At 50.4% G+C, this 22481-nt stretch overlaps 2 protein-coding genes across 6 annotated transcripts in view; one reads left to right on the plus strand and one right to left on the minus strand.

Annotated features, from left to right (window-relative positions):
- Positions 1-11318, plus strand: part of Kctd19 (potassium channel tetramerization domain containing 19) — a 39248-nt gene extending 27930 nt beyond the window's left edge. For 2 of the 3 annotated variants that reach the window (XM_059264152.1, XM_059264151.1), the window contains exons 6-17: positions 1749-1959; positions 3185-3345; positions 4764-4867; positions 5300-5442; positions 5636-5719; positions 6184-6298; positions 6683-7310; positions 8164-8208; positions 8709-8900; positions 9070-9224; positions 9414-9515; positions 11055-11318. In XM_059264152.1, coding sequence (XP_059120135.1) covers positions 1749-1959; positions 3185-3345; positions 4764-4867; positions 5300-5442; positions 5636-5719; positions 6184-6298; positions 6683-7310; positions 8164-8208; positions 8709-8900; positions 9070-9224; positions 9414-9515; positions 11055-11168 — 2054 coding nt within the window. In that variant the 3' untranslated portion in view covers positions 11169-11318. The remainder of the gene's footprint in view (positions 1-1748; positions 1960-3184; positions 3346-4763; positions 4868-5299; positions 5443-5635; positions 5720-6183; positions 6299-6682; positions 7311-8163; positions 8209-8708; positions 8901-9069; positions 9225-9413; positions 9516-11054) is intronic. The other variant, XM_059264153.1, reaches the window with a different exon arrangement.
- On the minus strand, positions 11264-20712 carry Plekhg4 (pleckstrin homology and RhoGEF domain containing G4). Of its 3 annotated transcripts, XM_059264150.1 has the most exons (22): positions 20444-20711; positions 19490-20168; positions 19226-19321; positions 19029-19152; positions 18847-18940; positions 18695-18769; positions 18499-18615; positions 18231-18329; positions 17987-18135; positions 17705-17843; positions 17487-17603; positions 15736-15918; positions 15002-15489; positions 14684-14930; positions 13938-14027; positions 13635-13856; positions 13373-13543; positions 13117-13294; positions 12648-12764; positions 12274-12510; positions 12078-12193; positions 11264-11926 (listed from the first exon to the last, which is right to left on the minus strand). In XM_059264150.1, exons 2-22 carry the CDS (start codon positions 19962-19964, stop codon positions 11921-11923), a joined length of 3540 nt encoding a protein of 1179 aa, XP_059120133.1. In that variant the 5' UTR covers positions 19965-20168; positions 20444-20711; the 3' UTR covers positions 11264-11920. The 3 variants fall into 3 exon arrangements, with proteins under 3 accessions (XP_059120133.1, XP_059120131.1, XP_059120132.1); XM_059264148.1 differs by having other exon boundaries at positions 13635-14027; positions 20444-20712; XM_059264149.1 differs by lacking the exon at positions 20444-20711 and having other exon boundaries at positions 13635-14027; positions 19490-20242.
- Between the last annotated feature and the right edge of the window lie 1769 nt (positions 20713-22481).

A 22481-nucleotide genomic window follows, 5' to 3' on the forward strand; every position in this document is an offset into this window, starting at 1 on the left:
GTGGGCAGCCAGGCTGCAATGTCCTGAGAATGGGCCTGAGGACAAGCTTCCTGGTGCTGTCTATTCCTCTGTGGAAATCCTGAGCTTCCACCTGCAACTCCCCTCTTTCCTCCTCCAGGAACAGCTAAAGAAGAAGTAATTGGGCATATTTTCTGTTATTATTAAGCAGCACAATGTTATTCATTAAGTGGTGCTGTTTACCGTGCGAGAAAAGCCACGAGATACAACAAAACCCACTATAAGAGTTTATTAAGGGAAGGGAACAGAAGGGGTGTGCATAGGCCTATGGAATGACCATGCAGGAAGGGGGGGGGATAGGTGGAACCTGCTTTTATAGGTTCCCCCCGCCCCCCCCCCCCCCCCCCGTTGCATATGGGCTTATGTAGCTATGCCACGCATGCGCATTGATTACATGATCATGCTGCACACAGACTGCTTGATTACACAGTGCGCAGATTACATAGGACCTAGGATGACTAAGCATCTTGCCTGGCTACTGGACAGCGCATGTGCAGTCATGTAGTTGGGGGAGTGGCTACCAGTTCTTCAGTTACCCTGTACCCAATTTCCCTTCCCCCTCTGCACCTCATTTCACATTCTTTGACTTCTCTGCTTGTTCCTAACATTTCCTGACCCTTGTCCAGGTCAGACCTTTGTGCTTCTGGCTTTGCCTCACTCCAGCTGTTCCTCTTCACAGTTTAATTTGCCTTTCATCAGCTCATTCACCAGCTACTGCACATCCATGGAAATTACCATGTGTGCTTCAGGAAGCTAGCTGCATGGGTGGGGGGAGACACAGATGCAAAGGGGTGAGGAGGGGCAGCTGGCCTTTTGAGAATGTGTAGAGCCTTTTCAAATAAGAGAGCTACCAAAACAACGACAAAAGTAAAGAACTATCTTACACATGTGAGGTTTGGCCTGGTTGTATTGTTGTCCCATGGAATGAGGCTCAGCCATTTCCCAGGCTAATGAAATGTCCTTCCTATATGGAAGGAGTGGCATCCTACAGCAAGTCTCAGGAACCTGTTCCAGGACCTTCTAGTTTCCTAAGAGGAATGTCAGTTCAGTTCCTTCCCAACAGCTTCTGGTTCTCAGAAAGCATGGGTGTTGTGATATGGGAAGTGTCACAGGTCCCACTCCTCATATGCAATGAAAAGATGGCAGTATATTTATAGACAGGTTTTCCTCAAATATGTGAGGCATTGATTGTCTATAAAGCATCATAACCAAGGGTCTTTCATAGCCCTTGGAAGGGGGCACAGCTCAAACCACAGCCCTATGCAACTCTGAAGTTCCTGGTAATTTGCCCTAAACCACAGTGTTAGGCAGGGCTGAGAATACAGTTTGTTCATCTGTAGACTGCTGATAGGGCTGCTCTGAAGACTGGAGATAAGATGTGAAAATCCTCCAGCAGGAGGCTGAGAACATGGTAGTGCACACCTGTAATCCCAGCATTTGGAAGATAGGCAAGAGGATCACAAGTTTGAGGACAGCCTGATGTATATAAGGATCTTGTTTCCAAAAAAATAATTTGGAAACTTCTGGAAGCTTGTCATCTGGCTCAGTGTTCCTACTGTGTCACCTCTCAAGAGTTTTGGCCTAATGTTAAAGTGATCCAAATTTGGACTATATAAACAAACAACTTCCATCTCACCACTTAAGCCCTAATTGGGGTAGCAGGAGGAGACATATTGTTCAGTTCCGGTATGATCAAAGATCTAGGAGTCATCCCTTTCTCCTTAACTCAGGTGGCTGTTCCCGGACCTCCTGTCCTCCTCCAAGCCCTGGAAAGGGGGGTCGTACAGCTAGTCTGGAGTCTGTGAAACCACTGTACATGATGGCATTGGGTCTTCTGGTCAAGTACCCAGACTCTGCACTGGGACAGCTTCGCATTGAGAGCACACTGGATGGAAGCAGACTGTACATCACAGGGAATGGGGTCCTCTTCCAGCATGTCAAGTAAGTCCCAGACTCTCTCAGGGAACCATTTGTCCCATCAGACTGGACTCTGCCCATCTTGGGACATCTTGGGATGTGCTTATCTTGGGAAACAACCTTAAACCTTTCCCTTGAGCTAAAGGGGAAAAGTGTCTTTGGGAAACCTCACTATTTTACCTCTTCCACCACCGTCACCACCAGGTTTGGACCTCGGAGGATCAGGCTGAGACCAGTTTACAAAGTTCTCCATGATTCAAAGGCTCTGGATGTTCCATTTTTCTGTTTTCCATTGTTCATTTTCCTATGCTAGGTCTGAGGTTAGCAGGCTACAGTCATATCTTCAGAGTCCTGGATACCCCGAGCAAACATCTTTGCAAATGGAGGTTCTCTCCTGTCTTAGGAGGCTTTCCAGAGCCCAGGGTGTTCACCTAAGAAAGAAAGCAGGGCAGGCTTCCCAAAGGATGTGGTCTCTTGAGAAATGAGCTCAGAATTCCCCTATACTAGTGCAGGGCATATATTACTTTGCATTTCTATAGAAGGTTAAGAAGGAACAACGCTGTTAGTGCTACAAAATTCCTTAGTACCAAAACTGAAGATAAGACTGGGTTTTCCCAGTTCTCTGGGGAAAGGGTCACCTGACCTAATTGTGTCATTTTAGACCCTTTAGGCCGATGCTCTTAGGCCCATCTCTCCCAGCCATGTCCACTTACAATGTCACAGAAGGCTAATACAAGTGCTTTCAAAGGAGGGTTGGACTAAAGGATTGGTGTTCATCCCTTAGTCACTTTCTAGGTACAAAGGATGTTAGTAATCTCTCAAAGCCATAGTAGGTAGTCACACCATGGACCAGAGGTCTCCATAGACTCTTTTTGTTTTTGTTTTGTGTTTGTTTGTTTTTCGAGACAGGGTTTCTCTGTGTAGCTTTGCGCCTTTCCTGGATCTCGCTCTGTAGACCAGGTCCATAGATTCTTATATAAGAGGACAGGAAGGAAGTGGCTGGGTTTTGGCCTAGCTCAGACTCTAAGGCTTGACATGAACAATTTTGGTTGACCTTGCTGAAATATGTCTGAAGGGGTGAGTTTATATCTAAGCTTGTTCTCTTTCAAGAATCACCAAGTTAAATCAAGGAAATGATTCTTCTGGTGCCAAATTTGGAAGTCCCGTGACAAGACATGGGGGGTTTACAGGCCAGACTCCTTTAAGGTATAGTACTACAGTGCTTCATAACAGGCTTTCCTCTGGGCAGGAACTGGCTGGGCACTTGCCGACTGCCCCTGACTGAGACCATCTCTGAGGTGTATGAGCTTTGTGCCTTCCTGGACAAGAGGGACATCACCTATGAGCCAATGAAAGTGGCTCTCAAGAGTCATCTGGAGCCGAGGACTTTGCCACCCATGGACGTGCTCAGTAAATTTTTACTTCACTGTGCTCACAGTAAAGCTTCTGTGTTTGAAATTAGCATCAAGGGAGGGTCTAGAGACTAGAGAGGAAAGGAGAGGAGGGCCAGAACCAAGAAGTGTAAATGGAAGAGAAAGGAAAGGTAGGCTGAACTTCCATGTTATGTGTCCTCTTCTCACCTCCACTTCCACAGTGTATCTCAAAATTAGACAGGGATGCTACATCTGGGGCTCACAGATCCCCAAGGGCATGCCTGTCCTAATCCCAGGAGCTGACATGAAGTGCCATTTGTTTCTCACAGCCAGGCAGAAAGAAATTGTCCATGAATCCATTTAGAATCCCTGTCCTCTGCACAAGGATGAATTTGTTCAAATTAAAATTACACAGTGGTCAAGCTAGGCTCTAAGTTAGTCCAAATGCAATGTTGTTTTAGTTAATAAACTTTTTTTGAGACAGGGTCTCTCTATGTAGCCCTGGCTGTCCTGAAACCTACTGTGTAGACCAGGCTAGCTTCAAACTCACAAAGACCCACCTGCCTCTACCTCCCAAGTGTTAGAATTAGTGTGTGCCACTATGCCCAGCTAGTTAATAAACTCTTATTAACAAGTTTTTATGTAAAATTAAAGATATATAAATATCTTTGGTTTTTTTGAGATAGGGTTTCTTTGTGTAGCTTTGGCTGTCCTGGAACTCGCTCTGTAGACCAGGCCGGCCTTGAACTCACAGAGATCCACCTGCCTCTGCCTCCCAAGTACTGGGATTAAAGGCATTAGCCACCCACCACCCGGCTTTTTAAAAAGTTTTTTTTTTGTTGTTATTGTTGTTGTTTTAAGCTATATTACTATCACTCATCAACACTCAACATTAAAACAAAAACAAACAAAACAAAACAAAAATACTCAACATTTATTGAGCACTATCATATACCAGGACAGGAATAACATAAAAGTCAGTAACTTGGGTTAAGTTCTTATCTTCTGGAGTTTACAGTCTAATTCTGTACAAAAAGAGGGGCTCCTAGCTCCATCCTGAGTGGGCACGTGAAAAGCTGCACCCCTAGGACATTACTATCACAAACCAGAGGGAGCTGGCAGTGTAGATGGACAGGAGCAGCATCCTAGCTTGCTGAAGGAAGATGAGTCAAGGGAAGAAGGAACAGGGCCTTTGGAATTAGAATGCCAGAGGGCGTCCCTCCTCACCCAAGACAGCAGCAGACTCTCAGAGCTGTCATTCCAAGTCAGTCTCACTCTCCTGGAAGCATGTGAGCATCAGAGAAGGTTTGTGTCCAGGGTTTTTGTTTCTCAGATGGGCAAGACAATATGAGTTTTGAGAGTATGGAGCCTTAGCATGCAAACACTATTGACCAAAGTGCCCTACTAGTTTTCCTTTTGGTCATATGATGTGTTCTCTCTTATTGCTTTCCATAGATGAGGAGTGGACAGCAGGGATCACTATATATTCACCCCAACAGATCATCAAGCTTTATGTTGGAAGCCATTGGTATGCAACCACCCTGCAGACCCTGATGAAGGTACTGCTGGACCTGGCTGTTCTTCTACTTTGGCTTCCCCACCCAAACATCTTTGGAACTTGTCACATGGTCTTCACACAGCTTCCAGTACTGCTTAGCATAAGAACCTTTCCCCAGCTTCTTTGCCAAGAATGCTCTGATGCTGTGGGTAGAAATGTGATGAGCAGCATGTTTGGAAGGCTTCAGGAATGTGGGTAGAGAAGAGGCTGGTTCTCAGGGGCCTGTACCAAGAAGGAGGTAGGGTTGACTTCCAGAGCCCAGGAGTAGGTAGGGGAACTACCAGAAGTTGAAGCAGAGACAATGTGCTTCCCTAGATTCTCTCCACTTTGTATTCCTATGGCCAATATACAGGGAGATGGAAATCCCAAAACCTGCTCCTTACTAAAACCTGAGACCCTGGGACTGATTTTGATGTCTAACCCCCTCCTCTAGTATCCAGAACTGCTATCCAACACTCAGAGAGTATACTGGATCACCTACGGACAGACCTTGCTCATCCATGGTGATGGCCAAATGTTCCGACACATTCTCAACTTCCTGAGACTTGGAAAACTGTTTTTACCATCAGAATTTAAGTAAGCAAACCCAGGCGATCAGATTATGCAACCACTAAGGCTGACTCTCTCTGCAGCAAAGAGAACCCTCAGTTATAGCCTTTTGGGAGGAGGTTCTATTATTTTTCAACATGGGTATTACTGTTCAAGGCATCTTCTTTAGGGACTCATGTCTCCCCCCCTGCCCAGTCTACTATCTCTTTGTCATTTGCAGGGAATGGCCTCTCTTCTGCCAGGAGGTGGAGGAATATCATATTCCAGCCCTCTCAGAAGCCCTTGCACAGTGTGAGGCATACAAGTAAGCAAACTGTACTCTGGATTCCATGTTTAGAACCTGGATCTCTACAAATTCCTCTTAGAAATGTCCTCACCTGCCGGGCGGTGGTGGCGCACGCCTTTAATCCCAGCACTCGGGAGGCAGAGGCAGGCGGATCTCTGTGAGTTCGAGGCCAGCCTGGGCTACCAAGTGAGTTCAGGAAAGGTGCAAAGCTACACAGAGAAACCCTGTCTTGAAAAACCAAAAAAAAAAAAAAATTTAGAAATGTCCTCACCTGCCAGTGCGACTTCCTCTCCTCATAGCCGGGGGAGGAGGTTGGTGAAATGGGCTCAGTATTAGCCAGTGTCCTGTGAAAAACCCTTTAAAGACCCCCTTTTCCCCCTGACTATAATTACTAATTCCCAGCCAATGGACAGGCCTGACCAATTAGCTGATGGGCTGATGGACGCTTCCTTTCATTAACCAACCCCTCTTGGACTCTATAGGTCATGGACTCAGGAAAAAGAATCTGAAAATGAAGAAGCTTTTCCTATTAGGAAGCTGCATGTGGTGACAGAAGGGACAGGGCCAATGGCAGAGTTCAGTAGAGATGCCAAGGAAGTAAGTCCCAGCTGTCTTTGGTTGGTGTCATTCTCAAACATCACCACTAAGGGCTCGAGGGACAGACCCAGCTACTAAGGGGCTGGTGTAGTAAAAGAGCAGGACCCACATGTGTTACTAGTCCAAGAACTGATTTCTGAACCTTGAGGAGGCACAGAGGTGTGCTAGCCACTTGTGGCCTGGGATGATAATCTCTCCTTTTGGAATGTCAAAGTTGCCTAGGCTGGTACCACTCCCTCTCAGACTGAGTCAACTTAAATGGTGATCCATCTCAGGGGATAAGATTGTTCTGGATGAACAAGTTTTTCTTAAAGCCCAGCTTACTAGGTCTTGGGGAGACTCTGATAATGTACAACAGGCCCACCTCTTCCCCCCCCCCTCCAGACCACAACCTGTATGCCTGTGGACTTCCAAGATTGTAGTGACAGGACTCCATGGAACAAGGCCAAAGGAAACCTGACCAGGTCCAGTCAGATGGAGGAGGCTGAACAGTACACCCGGACTATCCAGGTCTCCCTATGCAGAAATGCTAAGAGGGGGGGCAATCCTAGCACATACTCACACTGTTCTGGCTTATGTGCCAACCCCAGACACTGGGGAGGTCACTCTGAGAGTCCTCCCAAGAAGAAGTGCCCCACTATAAACCTCACACAGAAATCTGATGTCAAAGACCCTCCTGTCACCCCCATGCAAAAACTCATATCTTTGGTAAGGGAATGGGACATGGTCAACTGTAAACAGTGGGAATTCCAGCCACTGACAGCCTCCCGGAGCAGCTCTTTGGAGGAAGCTACCCTGCATGTCCCTGCAGGAAGTGAGGCTACTTCCCAACCTGGTACCTCAGGTGCCTGGAAAGCTCATTCCATAACCTCAGAGAAGGACACTGGTCCCCAGACTGGGCCTGGAGCTGGAGTGAAAGACAAAGGTCCAGAGCCAACTTTTAAGCCATACTTCCCCACAAAAAGAGCTGTCACCCTAAAGGACTGGGGCAAGCAGAGGCCCAAGGAGAGAGGTGAGTCTTGCCCCATCCTTGACCCAAGTCTCATTTTCAACAGATACCAGATTTCCTGGCTAAGACCAGAGAGTTAGTGACAGAGCAGGGACCAGAACTTCCAGGTCATTGATGCAGCTCTATGACAGGCAGCATATACAGAATGAGTGGTCATGTGAGGTGAAGTGATGAGCATTTTGTGAAAGGAGATCCCAGGAAATGGGAACACAGAGGCCGGTCACTGGGGAGTCAGCAGGGAGAGAAGAGTTAGGGTGTTTGTGGAAGCACAGGGCACTGCTCTAGCTGGAAGCCTTGTTTCCAGTATATAAGCTGTAGAAATGATGCTGAAGACAGGAGTCATCAGGCTAGGTCTTGTGGGCCAAGATAAGAATGTGGTGCTCTGTTCTGACCTTACTAGGGATGGACAACCCCTGAAGGATTTTTTAAAGGGGAGCACATGATCGAGTATATGTTTCTGAAGCTTGCTTGGGGACAGAGGGAGTGTGTTCATAGGAGGCTAAGTATCAGCAGCATGGGTGTATTCCAGACGGGTTAAGGAGACTGAGCAGTGGAGGAAGGCAGGAAGATAGAGGTACCAAAAGGCCTGGTATCTGGGTTGGTTATGGCAAGTGGAAGGGTCTTCATTGAAGTGGGTGAACAAAAGAAACTAGACCTCTGGGAAAAGCACACATGGCATGTGAGATGCTAAGGCCCATCCAGGAGGGCCTATGGGGACTGAGCTTAAGACAGTTTGTGGCCAGTTAGGGCAGAAAACCCAGGGAAGTTTGCTGAGAAGGGCCATGTTAGATTATTCCCTCTATCTCCAGAACTCCCTCCTATGGTACTCTGGCACTCTTATCACCTTCCCTTCTAGTAACCTGGGCCCTGCTTAGAGGTGCCTTCGAGGACTCTGTGAATCGTAAGTTTGCTCGGAAAGCTTTGGGGTAACACATCCTATTCTTCCAGAGTAGAGAAACGTGAAAGATCTGCCCAGAAAGGTCTGATCACTTCGTAATTTCATAGCTTCCAAGTCTTCTACGGGGCTTTTACTGGTCACATTTGGTACTTCTAAAAATGTATTTATTTGTTTGTTTGGTTGTTTTACATCCCAGCTGCAGTTTCCCCACCGCCCACCCCCCAAACCACTCCTATCCATTTCTATTTAGGAAAGGGCAGTTCTCCCATGAGGACACTAGTCTTAACTTGAAGTTTCTTAGAGTTCTGAAACTTAGGATTGGGTTTGCAACAATGCCAGGACAATGAAGTGGTGAGACCAGGGTACCACTTCCAAAAAGCTGGTGACTTCTGAAGTTCTGAGTGAATGAATATACCGATCTGTCACCAGAAGACTCCTCTCTGCTTGCATTCCAAGCCTAGGCTCCCGAGCTTAAGAAGAACCCCCTTTTATTGTTTTCACAGAAAACCTTGCCCCTGAGCAGCCTCTGCCTAATGTTAATGGGATAGACAACCCAGGGGCCATCCTCAAAGTGACTCACCCCCCTGTGGTGGGCAGTGATGGCTCTTGCATGTTCTTTGAAGACAGCATCATCTACACCACCCAGATGGATAACATCAAGCATACCCCACTCGTAGCCAGCCCCCAACCTCGAGGTGAGGCTTTGGAGCCATGCCTGGCCCTGTACTTTGCTTGTGAAGATGCACACCCAGGACTTAGGAGTGAATGTCCCTCGAGAGCTCTACACTTCTCCCTGCTCTGTGGTTATCTCTAAGGCCTCAGCTGTGGGCAGCTTTAACCATATCTACTCTTTCTCCTTTACAGAAGTGACTTTCCTAAGTTTCTCTTTGTCCTGGGAAGAGATGTTTTATGCACAGAAATGTCACCACTTCCTGACTGACATCATCCTGGATTCCATCAGGCAAAAGGACCCCAAAGCTATCACAGCCAAGGTGGTGTCCCTGGCCTACCGGCTGTGGGTATGTATGACAGGCCTTGGGGCACCCTATCTCTTCTCCACATAGTTCCTTGCCCTTGCAATAAGTAGTATAAGACAAGAGGATGAGGGAGAGAAGCCAGGGACAGAAGAGTAGCTGGAAAGGCAGGGATAAGAATGCAGGAGCTGGGAGCAGGTCATGGCCCTGCCTGACTATAGGCTCTCTTGGTAGACGCTGAACATCAGCCCCAAGCAGTTTGTGGTGGATTTGCTGGCCATCACTGGCTTCAAGGATGATCGGCACACTCAGGAGCGTCTGTACAGCTGGGTAGAGGTGAGGCCTATCTGCCCTGTATAAGGAACAGCAACTCTCTGAATGCCTCATATGGATACTGTTGCTGCCAGGCTAGTACTGTCATCTAGAAAGCTAGCCAGCTAAGTCAGTGGTCTCTGGTCCCGTGGAGGTAGATGGCTGAAATTAACCAATCAAGACTAGTAAAAAAGTAACATTTAGGAAACCCGTTTTCATAGTTTTCCTCTAATGGCACCAACTATCCCTTCACCACTAACAACCTTGGCCATAGTTGGAAAGCACATGTTAACTCAAGCACATGGACATGGAGTTAGGCTTCTACAGCTAGTAATAGCTAGTTCCCTACTTAGGTATTGCCATATTTTTTGTACTTAAGCTCCTCTACAGAATTTTTTAGGATTTATTTTTTATGTATATGGGTATTTTGCCTACATGAAAGTTTGTGCACTGTGTGCATGCAGTGGGCCAGAAGAAGGTGTTGGACCCTAGGAAACGGGAGTTACAATCATTAGCCACCATGTGGACATTGGAAATCAAATCCCAGTTCTCTGCTAGAGCAACAAGTGCTCTTAACCACAAAGCAGTCTTCCCAGCCCCTAAAGCATTCTCTAAAAGCTTTTTTGTGGGGTGGGGGGCTGAGACAGGGTCTCCTATATATCCCAGGATGTCCTAAAGCTTACTATGTAGGTCAGGCTGACCTCAAACACACAGAGATCAGCCTGCCTCTTCTTCCCAGTGCTGGGATTAAAGGCCTACACTACCATGCTTGACTGAAAATAATTTTTTTGTTTTTGTTTTTGTTTTTTTTTGAGACAAGGTTTCTCTGTCTAGCTTTTCCTGGAACTCACTCTGTAGACCAGGCTGGCCTCGAACTCACAGAGATCTGCCTGCCTTTGCCTCCCAAGTGCTGGGATTAAAGGCGTGCATACCACCGCCTGGCGAAAATTAATTTTTTAAAGAAAAAAAAAAAGGCAAAAGAGTGGTCAAGGTTTGAGAATCCCCGCTCCCATTTATTTTGTTTTTACTGCATAGGGTATTGAACTCTTGGCATCATGCAACCCAAGCAAGTACACAGTTTAGCTATGCTGCCTACTTGGGCCTTGAACTCATTTTGTAGACCAATCAAGATTAATATTTTTTCTTTCCTGATTCTGTAGAATTATTTCAGCATTGTGTGTGAAAGATTTAGCAAATTTCTCAGTAACCTGGCTTTTTATAATCCAGTACATAACAATGATGACATCTACCTTAAATACATGACTGCCCAGTTACTGGTAGCTCTCTAGCTTGTATGTTGTTTATAAAGGTAAAGTCAGCATCTACAGCTAGGAAGTGGACACGAGCATCAGGAAGCACATTTTTATTGTCATTGTGGTCAGTTCTCTGGTAGCCAGAACCCTGTGAGATGCTTTAGCGTAAAACTGAGCCCCAGAGTACCAAAGGTCCCTATAATGAGGCTTTCTCTTTGTTTTTCCCTACCCAAATGAGAGAATCCCCCTCAGAGAGCTAGAATAGGTGACTGGCCTAGAAATCAGGGATAAGAAAGGCCTTTCCTTGCAGCTCACACTGCCTTTTGCCAGAAAATATGGCCGTTGCATGGACCTGCTCATCCAGAGGGGACTGTCTAGGTCTGTCTCGTACTCAGTCCTGGGCAAGTATTTACAAGAGGGTTAGAGTACCCACAGATGTTGGTCCCACAGACCACCAGCACTTTCCCAAGGCTCATTTTAACTGTGGATATCCCCAGAATGCATATACCCAGCCAATGATACAAATCACTCTATTTTTATTATAAACAAATAAAAGAGTAAACCACAAGACAAATGCTTGGACTCCTTCTCTGAGAAGACTGAGCATCAATAACCAATGAAACCAGTAGATAAGTCTAATTGAAAGCTGTTCAAAAAGCATCAAGTCAAAATGACCAAGATGGCCCAAAAAAACAAGAAGCTAGAGATGGGAAGCCAACAAATTCAAGAATAAGGGACCTATATATGGGGCAGGCTAGCCCCTGTGTTTGTTTGGAGAGATCAGCATTAAGTGCAAGGGCTGAGGAGCAGCTGCTGGGAACCCACTTGTGTCCCTCATGATACCAGCCTAGAGTTTGGAAATACTCAACTTCTGCCCATCCTATGGAACTTACAACTAGGGTGGTAGGGAGGGGATAGGAGAAGGATCCCAGGAGCTTGGGATCAAGGTGCTTATCTAGGCTTTGCAGCCAGATGCCCTTGGAAAGGCCCTAGGCCAGTCAGTTGGTGACTACAGACATCAGAAAGGATAATCAAGAAGGCTATTCCTACTGGATATGAGGGGTGGGAACACAGTGGCCCTGGAGCCAGCCATTCACTGGTTGTAGTAGATATAGAGGTGTGGTATTCCTTGGAGTTTCTGACTGCTGTATCTACTGTTCCATCTTCAAGCCGGACTCAAACCTATGGTACCAAGTCAAGCATGAATGCTTTGCTTTTCTGGTTCTAAGAGTGGAGATGGGGTCCTCTGGGGAATGGCTCTGACCCACCCATTTCCAGGCCCAGGGTAGGTTAGGGAGAGACTGGTGGGTATAGGGCAAAAGATGGCACTCACATAGGACAAGTCCTCAAGGCCTCTGCCCAGGGTCTGCCCTGACACACAGCTGCTGTCAGAACTGCTAGAGCCACTAGCTGATGGGCACTGGGATGAGACCTCTGAGTCTTCAGGAGCTAGGGAAGAGGATTGGGTTGTCAGCAGGGGAGGCCCAGACCCAAGCCACGCCTCCTACCTCTGACAAGCCCACACATACTTAAAGAGGGCTGGCTGCCCAACTCTGCTTCCGCTTCCAGTGCTGCTTCCTCTGGGAAGTTGGGTGGATACAGGGAGCAGTGAACACCCAGAAGAGCTGGATCTCTGTACAGGTGCAGATTGAGAGACCCCAGAACAGAGCAAGAGGCACGGTCTCCAGGAAGGGAGCCCAAGGCACCCAGATAGGGGTTGTCAGAATCAAATGGGGCCACAGCAATGGAGGCCCTAGAGCGAACATCTGTGTAAGAAAGAGGGGCAGATCAGAGCCCAGTCTGGCCTGAGGTAGCCAGGGAGGCACACACCAGGAGTGATAAAAGGCCATATTGCTTCCTCACTCCTCACTCCTCACTCCCACCCCTGTAGGATGTCCACTACCTCGTCTCTTTAGGACATAGTTGATGTTACGGTCATTGATAGCTTCCTCACTGGGGGCAATGTCCCAGAAGGCCTTGTTCCCCACACCCATGGATGCCATCTCAGCCATGCGCATTTCTGAATAGAGAATAAAGCATAAGTGAGGCCCCCCTAAGATGTATTTAATATATATCCATATCCCAGAAATTAGCCATCCTATACCATGGTCCTTTCTGATGCCAGACTCTCTGCTCCCAACCACCCCTCAGAAAGTTATCATAATGTCCCTTTTAGAGCATAAGACCTCTGATACTCAGAGAAAACTTTATGTTCTTTCCCCTGCACTATCTGCTGCTGCTGCACCTCTCCCTCTTCCCAAGCCGTTCCAAGTCCCTAGACATCCCAGTCTCTTGCAGGAAACACTCTAGGGGCCTTACTCTCTTCCAAAGAGTCTGTCCCTGCTTAGGCTCCTGGGAGGACATATACTCACCCTTGTTGTGGATAGCCTGCCTCCAGAGCAGGCGGGAGATATCAGCTGTCCAGGCTTGTTTGGTGGCCACATTGGAGGCCTGCAGTACAAACAGGTCCCTGGCCTTGCGACGACGGAACCAGATCTCAAAGCGCAGTTTGCTTTCCCCACAGCATTCAGTGAGGCCAAGGTCCGCCATCTACATGGCCAGGGGAAAGGAGTTTGGTGAAGAACAGATGGGGGACTGGAGACAGAGATCAGGGTCATGTGGACTTACTTTGAAGGAACGCTTGTAGGTAAATATGTCAACACCTGCAGGCCCACGCCGAGGCTTGCTGAAGAGCAGCAGCTCCTCAAAGAGGAAAACACGGCGACAGGACTTGTGGCGCCCAGCCCGCACTGTGAACTCATCCTGTCGTACCAACTGGCCCTGTTCCTTGAGGTTAACCTGCAAAGTTGAAGCCCGGGAGATGTCCAGCCACTCCCACTCCCCTCTTCTACATCCCAGGTGCTTCCCCACATGGCCTGGGATGACTTACATCACAGCCCTGGATGGCATCCATGGCTAGCAGGTCATTGCCATGTCTCAGCTGGAAGTGCACAAGACTCTGGGCTGCCTGAAGAGCACCCAGCTCTTGTGCTGGGCCCCCACAGGCCCTTGCCAGCTCCTGCAGTAGTAAGGCATATTTGCTCATGCGCTGGATTGGCTTTAGTAGGTAGGAAGCCAAATCCAGGTGATCTCCCAGTGCTTGCTGCTTCTCCTGCCACATAAGTGGGAGATCACAAAATGGTTTTGGGGTATGCCCCCATCCCCTGCTGCTCCTATAGTTGCAGGCTCCTACCTTGAAGAAGGTGTGACCATAGCTGCTCATCAAGGCATCAGAACGAGGTTTATTCTTGCTGTAGAGTGCATACATCCCAAACTGCACCCTCTATAAGGACACACAGCTCAGCTCATGTACCAGAGGACTAGTTCCCAAAAGATATTCCCCGCCACTTTCTTAGCTTAGGAGAACAAAGATGCCAGTAAGTGGCTCCAGGGCAAGGAGCTTCTCCCTACTCTTGCAGATCCCACTCTGAATGAGTATAATCTAACAGGAATCAATGCTATGCAGGAGCTATCCAGGCTCCACAGACGGTCTCCACCCACATTCAGCTCTGCCCCTCCCAAGGTCTGATACCATCACTTCAGTGTTCACTATACTCAGGCAAGCTCATGATGTCCACTAGGCCTCTATTCTGGGGGGGGGGGGGTGGTGGAACTCACTCTCTGCTCCTCCTCTGGCCTCTACTCAAATATCCTCTCCTTTAAACTGGGAACCCTGCCCAAATGTAATTCATAGGCAATTTTCCTGCTTATTCCTATCCTAAGTATAACCTAGAATGATCTTTATTTGTACATCTCTCCTACTGAACTGAACATACCCTAAGAAGCAGAGATTTTTGTGGGTCTCACTCAGAGCTGTACCCTGGTAACAGTTTGCTCTCCCTCACAGTACTCAGTGAGATGTAGCACTCTCTGCACAGATCCTGGCACTAAGTATATGTCCAGAAGCACTATAGGGCTCATGTGACCTATGGAACTTACATGACGCAGGAAAGCATAAGCCACTCGAGGTGGGTGCTGGGTACAAGCCTCTAGCTCACGAAGGAAGAAATGATAGTGGAAATCCCGAAGCTTTTCAAGGTTGCCAAAGAGGTGGGCACGCTGGCCACGGAGGCCCTGGGGCACATCAGGTCGATCTAGCTCAGGGAAGTAGTTCTGCATGGTGTAGTCAAGGGCCCGGACATACTCACGCTCTGTAGCCACCATCTCTGCCAATACTAGCTGCAGCCTATGAGGTAGGTGGAGTCAGGACCCAAGACCCTTCACTGACTCCCCACCTACCCTGCCCTCTGCCTATACCTGTTGGGGTTCCTGAAGTCAGAGCTGCCTGATAGAGGCACAGAAGGGGATGACCTGGGCCAGACACCTTCTCCAGCCTCAGGTCTGTGGGAGTCAGTAACAACTGCTGCATAGTGGCCATGATGGGCATGCCCCAGATTCCGATCAAAGCTGTAGGCCTTCCTCAGTGGAGGAATGGTGGGTACAGCAGGAGCCCGCCTGACACACAACGTAGCTGTGCTGTTTGTTGATGGTGGCTTCAGTGCAGCCTCAAGCTTCTGATCCAGAGCCAGCCAGGTGTCCTGGCACTGGGCCCAGGCCCATCGACATTCCTGGCGGATGCCTTCTGAGCCTAGGCTTGTGGCAAGAGCCCACATTTTCCGGAAGTGGGCAGGGGGCAAGTCAGGATGTCTGGTCCAGTGCACCTGCAGCCGCTGCAGCACAAACCCTGGGTGCTCCTGCTCCAGCTCTGTCAGTACCCGCTGCCCCTCCTCAGTCCATGTCGTGGCCTGCAATACCAAGGCCACAGAGACATGAAAGCAGGACCCCAGCAAGCCTGCAGTGACTTCTGCTGTGCTCCCTGTCCCACCCACTGGCTGGCTCAGGAAGGTTGGTCCCAGGCTACAGTCTAGAAGCTGGATTTTGGGTAAGACTGAGAGCAAGAGAGGAGAACAAGCAAGCCAAACAGGATGCACTCAGTCTCCGGCGGAGCCCGGGCAGCCTCCACAAAGCCAGAGATAGGACCCCTCAGTCACCTGCTTGAAGAACTGAAACAGCTTCTCAGCATCTGCCAACCGCTGGCGCCGCTGGGCCAAAGCTCTGGAAAATTCTGTCAGCTGGGATCTCAGGGTCAGAAAGCGCTTTCCAGGGGGCCCCAGTTCAGCAGCTTCCCAGCCAACCAGTGGCTGCAGTAACTTCTCTCCTTGCTTGACCTGTTCCTGGAGAGACAGATAGGCTCAGCTGGGGATCCAGCCCAGAGTTAGATCCTTCCTCTGGCATCTACACATCACCTCCCTCACACAGACTTCTACCCACTCCAGTCCCCCTCTCTGCTCTCTCTCAGGCCTTGTGAATCTGCACCTCAGCAGTACTCAGCCCTCTCTCTCCTGGGCTCGACTCTATCGTTCTTCCTACTCTCCCTCATCTGGCTCCTGAGGACAATGCTCTGGAGGCCTTCCAAACAATCTCATGTAACCAAACCCCCAAAAACATCCATACCTATAACCAACAGGTAACCTTCTCTATAAGGCCAAAACCCAAAGTCCTTCCTCGTTCCCTGACAGACATTCCAAAACCACAGCTAAGACTGGACACATGAAGGCCTTCCACCAAATGTCCTGATCCCCTGGGTCCTCTCACCTCTCGTATGGCTGTATTATCAAGTCCTACAGACTTTCCAAATCCATCTTTATTGCCATTCTACTCAGACCAAATATTACAGTTGGCCCTCCATATTGTTAGGTTCCATATGTGTGGGTTTTACATTCATGGATTTCAGTAACTTTGTACTAGTATTTGAGAGAAAATTGTACCTGTATGAACATATTAAGACTCTATCATTACTCTCCAAATGTACAATCTAGCAACTATTTATATAGCATCCCCACTCTGCTATGCTAATCGAGAAATTATTAAAAAGTATGAAAGGATATCTATTGGCTATCTGCAAATGCTATGGCCTTTTATGTCAGGGACATGAGCATCCACACATTTGGGTATCCAAGGTACATCCTGGAACCAACCCCCCATAGACACCCAGAGACAGATGTGTGTCCCACAGTGACTACTAGTTATCTCTAAACTGGATTGCCTACATCCATTTTCCCAGAAACAAAGGTCATCTTCCTAGAATATGGATATGATTATAGAAATAATTTTTTGTTTGGTTTTTTGAGACAGGGTTTCTCTGTGTAGCGCTAGCTGTCCTGGAACTCACTCTGTAGACCAGGCTGGCATTGAACTCACAGAGATCCTCCTGCCTCTGCCTCCCAGTGCTGGGATTAAAGGTGTGTGCAAATTGCCCAGCTGATTATAGAATTTGTTAAGCTTTTTCCTGGTATCAGTCTTCTAAATGATTCACCTCACCCCACTCTCCTCCTGCCATAAGGCTTTTTTTTTTTTTTTTGAGATAGTGTTTCTCTATGTAGTCCTGGTATAGCAATCCTCCTGCCTCTGCTTCCTGAGTGGTGGGACTAAAGGCATGCATCACTACACCTGGCTGTCTGCCACAGGACTTTTGAACATACTATTTCCTAGCCTTGATTGTCTCTCTATCCCTAACTCTTTTTTGCCCGATTGATCCCAAATTATTCTTCCATGCTGCTTCTCTCCAGAGTTCTTATCATCATTTGCAAATACATATGACTATGAACCTTTGATTACAACTGATCTCTGCTGAACGGTAACCTCCAAGAGACAAAGGATTGTTTGCCCTCACTCATGCCACAATCCTAGTCCCTGGCAAGGTGCCCCAGTCCCTGCAGAATGAACAAGTAACCGGACCTACCTGGGCAGCTTTGTCTAGCTCTTGAAAAGGGCCTTGGGCCTGGAGCAACATGTCCAGCGAGGGCTCCCCTGGTTCCTCCAGTCCTGGCCAGCCCACCTCCTGGAGCCACACTTCAATCTGCATGGACACAAGCAGGGGAAAGCAAAGACAGCTGCTACGGTGGAAGCCATAGCTAACACCAAGGGCAGGACGCACTCTGGATAAGTAGTTCCCCCCACCTGATGCAGCCTGCCCTCCTGGGCTTCCAGTGTTTGGAGGAGCTCTAGGGCCTGTATTCGCTGGTTGCTCTGCAGAGTTAGCTGATGCAGCAGTCCATCCACTTGACCATACAGCTCATCAGCCTTGTCTACTGCAGACCTGTGAAAAGCATACAGTCCCCTCTCTCCACTCTACTGTGCTGGGACTCGGGTCTAGCATGTGCTGAGCCGGCCAGTTGAGTACTTGACACAAACACAGGGCTCTGAGCTGGGGTAAGAGCTGGTAGCTAGGCTTCTATCTACCTGTGATCGGGGCTCAGGGTCACCTCTGGCATCCCCTGCTTCAGCCGTGCCAGCTCCAGGCTTCCCTGGTTTTGCAACCATGACAGCTGTGGTGACTCCAGCACCTGCCGCATGAGGGACTGTGCCTGCCGTAGCAGCTGGCCAGCGTCCTGTAATGGGGAGCGACAGGCGTGGGTGGACATGGGAGAGAAGAAGGAAGTCAAGGGAACATTCAAGGAGACTGGGGGGTGGGGGCGACACTCACTCCAGACTCCACGGGCTGCTGCACGGCCCGCATACTGTCAATGACCCCCTGGAGCAGGGCACACGTCTCCTGGCAATTCTGCTGCAGGGTCTCTAGACGCTGTGAGCAGACAGAAGCATGACCAGCGTACAGCCATACTCCCAGCCTGCGGGATTCCCAGACCACGGCGGCCAGTTTCGTCTTGTTCCAGCTGACCCAGGAAAGGCTTCCCCACAGGTCCAGGTTACCTGGATAACCATAACCTTCCACCCCCACCTGGTGCACTGACCATCCGGAAATCCAGCCAGGCTTGGTGGCTGTAAGGCAGGCATCCTCCTAGTGAAGTAGGCAACCCCACGTCAGGAATGCAGGCCAGCAGGCTCTGGTGAGAGGGCAGCTGATTGAACTGCAGAAGAAGGAGGTAGGATGCAGGAATATGTGGACAGAGATTCCCCACCTCCCTCCTAGCCAACCTGACTAGGTACCTGAAGCCCCGTAGGCATTTCCTCTGGCATCTTGCCAACCAGCAGCACTTGGTGCACAGATCCTGGGGCTGCTTGCTGCAAAGAATCGAAGTTCAGCCCTCCCCTGGACTACACAGAACATGAGTGGGAGGGAGTCCTAATCCTCTACTCACTTGTAGCTGGCTGAGGCCCCAGAGGAGAGAAGAGCTCGGGGAACAAATTCGGGCATCAACTAGTATGGTCAGTCCCAGGGCCTGCACTTCGGACCTAAACGGTGAGTTTCCTTTTAATACCCGAGTCACAGATCAGAGCCCCTCATGGTTCAGGCTGAGCCCTGCAACTTTCTCCCTCAAACCTGAGGATGCCTCGCAGGTAGAACAAGAGACTCAGAAGTTCATGGCTATTGCACTTGGGATGAAGCCAAGCTGGGCTGTGGGCACACAGAAGCAGCACTGCTCGGCCTTCTGCATCACGTGTCCCTGTGGAGAGGAGAAAATGAATCCTGGCAATCAGGCCACCCTTTCTCCACCTCATCTAAGTCCTTCTAGCTACCTGGTAGGGCAGCCATGCCACTGGCCAGTAGCTCCCAGGTGAGGTCTTGGGCCAGGAGGCAGTCAGCAGGCTTAGGGAGGCTGGATCCACCAGGGTCTTGAGAAGAGAAATAAATGGCTTGGGTCTGAATGGGGCCAATTTCCCAGGGACCTCCTCCATGGACTAGGGCTTCAGTCTGAGTAGGTAGGGTCAAAGACCTCCCAAATCTCAATGCCCACCTCCAGACAGCCCCATTCCCTTCCCAGAATTCCCAGTCTCCCTTACCTGCCTCCAGTAGCTTTGGTGACATCTCTGATAAAGGGCTAAAGCCAGCTGGCAGTTCTTTGCCTGGACCTGGGTCCCCTACCAAGCCTCCCCCTTGATAGTCATGCTCATCCTGTGTCAGGCTGAGGTGAGAGGACATAGGATACAAGAGGTCTTCCACTCCGGGGAAGGCTGGCTCCTCTGACTGGACTGGGGGGCCTCCTAATATGCTCCCCTGGCAGTCCCCTGACCCATCTGCAGCCCTTTGTTCTGGACGTGATTTAGGCTCTTTGGACAAGGAACCTCCTCCCTGTAGTCCTCTGCCTTGGGTTGCCCCTACTGCTGGTCTCGAAGGTCTGGGGTCCACAGCCTGTATCTGGTGAGCAGGTTCCTCCTTCTGGGTGTTCCTGAAACTGCACACAGCAAACCTCCTCCCGTCTGCGGCAAGGCCTTGGGAGTCTGGGGACGCATCCCCACCCTCAAGAGGCCCCTCCATCACTCTCTGGTACGAGTGGGCCGCTCTGGACAAGTGGGTGTGGGGTTGGGCCCTGGTGTGAAAGGAGACTTCAGCGCATCCAGGAACTGGTTTGAAAATGGTGGGGCAAGACTCCAAGGGCAGGCAAACCGGGAGCACGAGGCAGAAGGGCGTGCTCGGCTGGGCCCCAGGTCCCAGGAAGTGTTGCCTCTATAGTAGTCCAGCCTGGTGAGGGAAGACACAAGAGTCTCTTCTGGGCCCAAGGCCGGGTCGTGCTCCCATGAGCCTCGACCGGGTGGCCCTATCTTCGGGCACACGCTCACGCCAGGCTGGGCAGGCCGCGCTTCGCTCCAGCCCGCCCAGCCGGGCCTCGCCGCCTTGGACCAGCGCTTCCGGCCCCGGGAGGGTCAGCTGCACGCTCACACCCCTGGGACGCACTGGGGGCAACTGTGAAGCCCGGGAGACCACGCCGCCCTCGAACAAACGAAGAACAGACGCACCACAGCCTCGACGACAGGTTCCGCGAGGCCGCCCGGCCTCCGAGGGCGCCACCTTCTGGCGGCTGGAGGGGACCGTAAGGCCGCTGGGGACGCGGCGCCCTCTAGGGACTGGAGGACCGAATCACAGCTCAGCCGGATCGTCGCGGAGGCGGGCGCTCCGACAGCCGGAGGGTAGAGAAGAGCCCCGACTTCGCCGCCTCCCGACCCCACGGCGGGTGGGGTGGGCTCCTCCTCTCAGCGCCTCGGGGACTCGGCGCACCCTCCCTCGATGCTGCACTGAGCGGATCGCGGCAGCGCCCGTAGGCCATTCCACTGTGCCCACTGGCTGACCTGCCCCGAGCCGAAACTGTCTGAAAAGACGCTAGATCGAGAGCAGGCTCACAGCGAAGGACGCCCTTGTGGGAGGAGGGCAAGGCTCCTCACCGGTCCCTTGCCGGGACATGGGAATACTTGCCCAGCTCCCCTTTGCAAGATGAGGACCACTCAGTGCTCGCGGCCCCCAAATCTGGCTCAAAGAAGACGTGTGGAGCCAGGTTTAGGGGAGGCCCCTAGAGAGACTCCCTAAACCCAGGCCGCTGCTTGTGTGGTGTCTTCATGGAGAGTGGGAAGGACCTCTCCACTGCAGCCTGCCTCTTCCCTTCAGCTACTCGGGCCCACCCACCACAAAAGAGGCTGGATGAGCTGTGGGGTGTAATTCTGTGGTAGAGCCCTTGCCTGGCTTGTACGAGCCCCCAGGTCCAATTAACAAAGACAAACAAAGTTCGGGAAATAAATTGTGTGATCCCATGACTGGAGGGTGCCGCTGGTGGAACCGGAATGTGGAGGGGGTAGTGGTGCGTCCGGGTGGGACCCGACCACCCAGGCCTGCCAACATCTGTGAGGCCCAACCCCTCCACCTCCTGAGTCCCTTGAATTCTCTTTCCCTACCCACAGAAAAGTGGGGCAAAGGAAGCTGGGGCCCTGGAGCCAGAGACCAGCGGGGACCTGGTTCCATCACTCACCAGTTGGGGGTCCTCCACGGACTCTCTTTTCTTTGCTCATTTTCGTCTCCTGTGAAACAAGAAAGTCATTCTTTTCTCCTGGGGCTGTCAGATAGACCAGAGAAGATCTGGTGTGTCAGATGTCGGTGTTTGTGCCCAGCCGTCTCGTTTCACCCTTAGCTAGGGGATCTCGAACCGATGAAAGACACCCAGGTAGCTTGGAGACCCCTCATTGCTGTCAGCTCTGAGGTCTGAAGTCCTTCTGGAGTAAGTGGGCCTGGCCTAACACGCTTGAATTTGTAGGGAGATTGTAAGAAGGTTGGCTATGTGACCAGATAAAGGCCCCTAGCCTCACACCATGGCTTTGGTCCCTGGGAGAAGAGGACCCTGGACACAATGCCTTCCCTGGCTCTAAGACAGGCGCTTCCTTCACGGCTCTCTAGGAATCAGCTGCAGCCATGGCAGAAACACCAGCAGTTCCCCTATCCATCTCAGACTCTACGATGGGTTCTGGAGAAGAGCGAAGGAGCAGGGCTGGCCTCAGAGTTGTCCTGCTCTAGCCCCAGCCCCCAGCCATGTCTTTTGTCCCTCCTTCCTCCAGCTTCAGGGAGCATTGGGTCCAGTCTTGGCTTCTGTCCTTGGTTCTTGTCCCAGGCCATCCCTACTGAGTCACTGGCTCCCCTCCCTCCCTCCCTCTTGCCTCTGAGGCTCACCCCACCAGCCAGGCCCCCAGGAGCTGTAAGGAGTAGACAGACCTTCTGGAAGGTACATACCCCCTCCCAGTGACAGAAGCAAACAGGAGGGAGGCCCCAGGCCCCAGGCCCCAGCTGACCCAGGCCCACTGAGCACCACAGGCAGTTAGGGGAGGGCTCACATGCTGAGAGAGAGGCAGGACGAGGCTGTGGCTTTCCCATTCCACACAGAATGTGCCCTGTAAGCAGACTGTATGTTGTCCGCTTTTCTACTTCCAGCTCTGCACTTCAGGCCTGGCACAGAATAAATATTTAGGGGTATCTCAGACTAGTCACACTGCCTCTACCCTCCTGAGCTCTCCATCT

This window comes from Peromyscus eremicus, chromosome 5, assembly GCF_949786415.1.
Source record: "Peromyscus eremicus chromosome 5, PerEre_H2_v1, whole genome shotgun sequence".
Taxonomy (NCBI): domain Eukaryota; kingdom Metazoa; phylum Chordata; class Mammalia; order Rodentia; family Cricetidae; genus Peromyscus; species Peromyscus eremicus.

Bases quoted from the DNA above. Each gene is read 5' to 3' on its own strand.
- Plekhg4 (XM_059264148.1), bottom strand. From the start codon at position 19,964: ATGGAGGGGCCTCTTGAGGGTGGGGATGCGTCCCCAGACTCCCAAGGC. The intron at 15,490-15,735 runs GTGACTGAGGGG...TTGGTATTGCAG, and splicing joins TGTTTCAGTTCTTCAAGCAG to GCCACGACATGGACTGAGGA. The intron at 12,765-13,116 runs GTGAGTATATGT...TTCTCTATTCAG, and splicing joins GCAGGCTATCCACAACAAGG to AAATGCGCATGGCTGAGATG.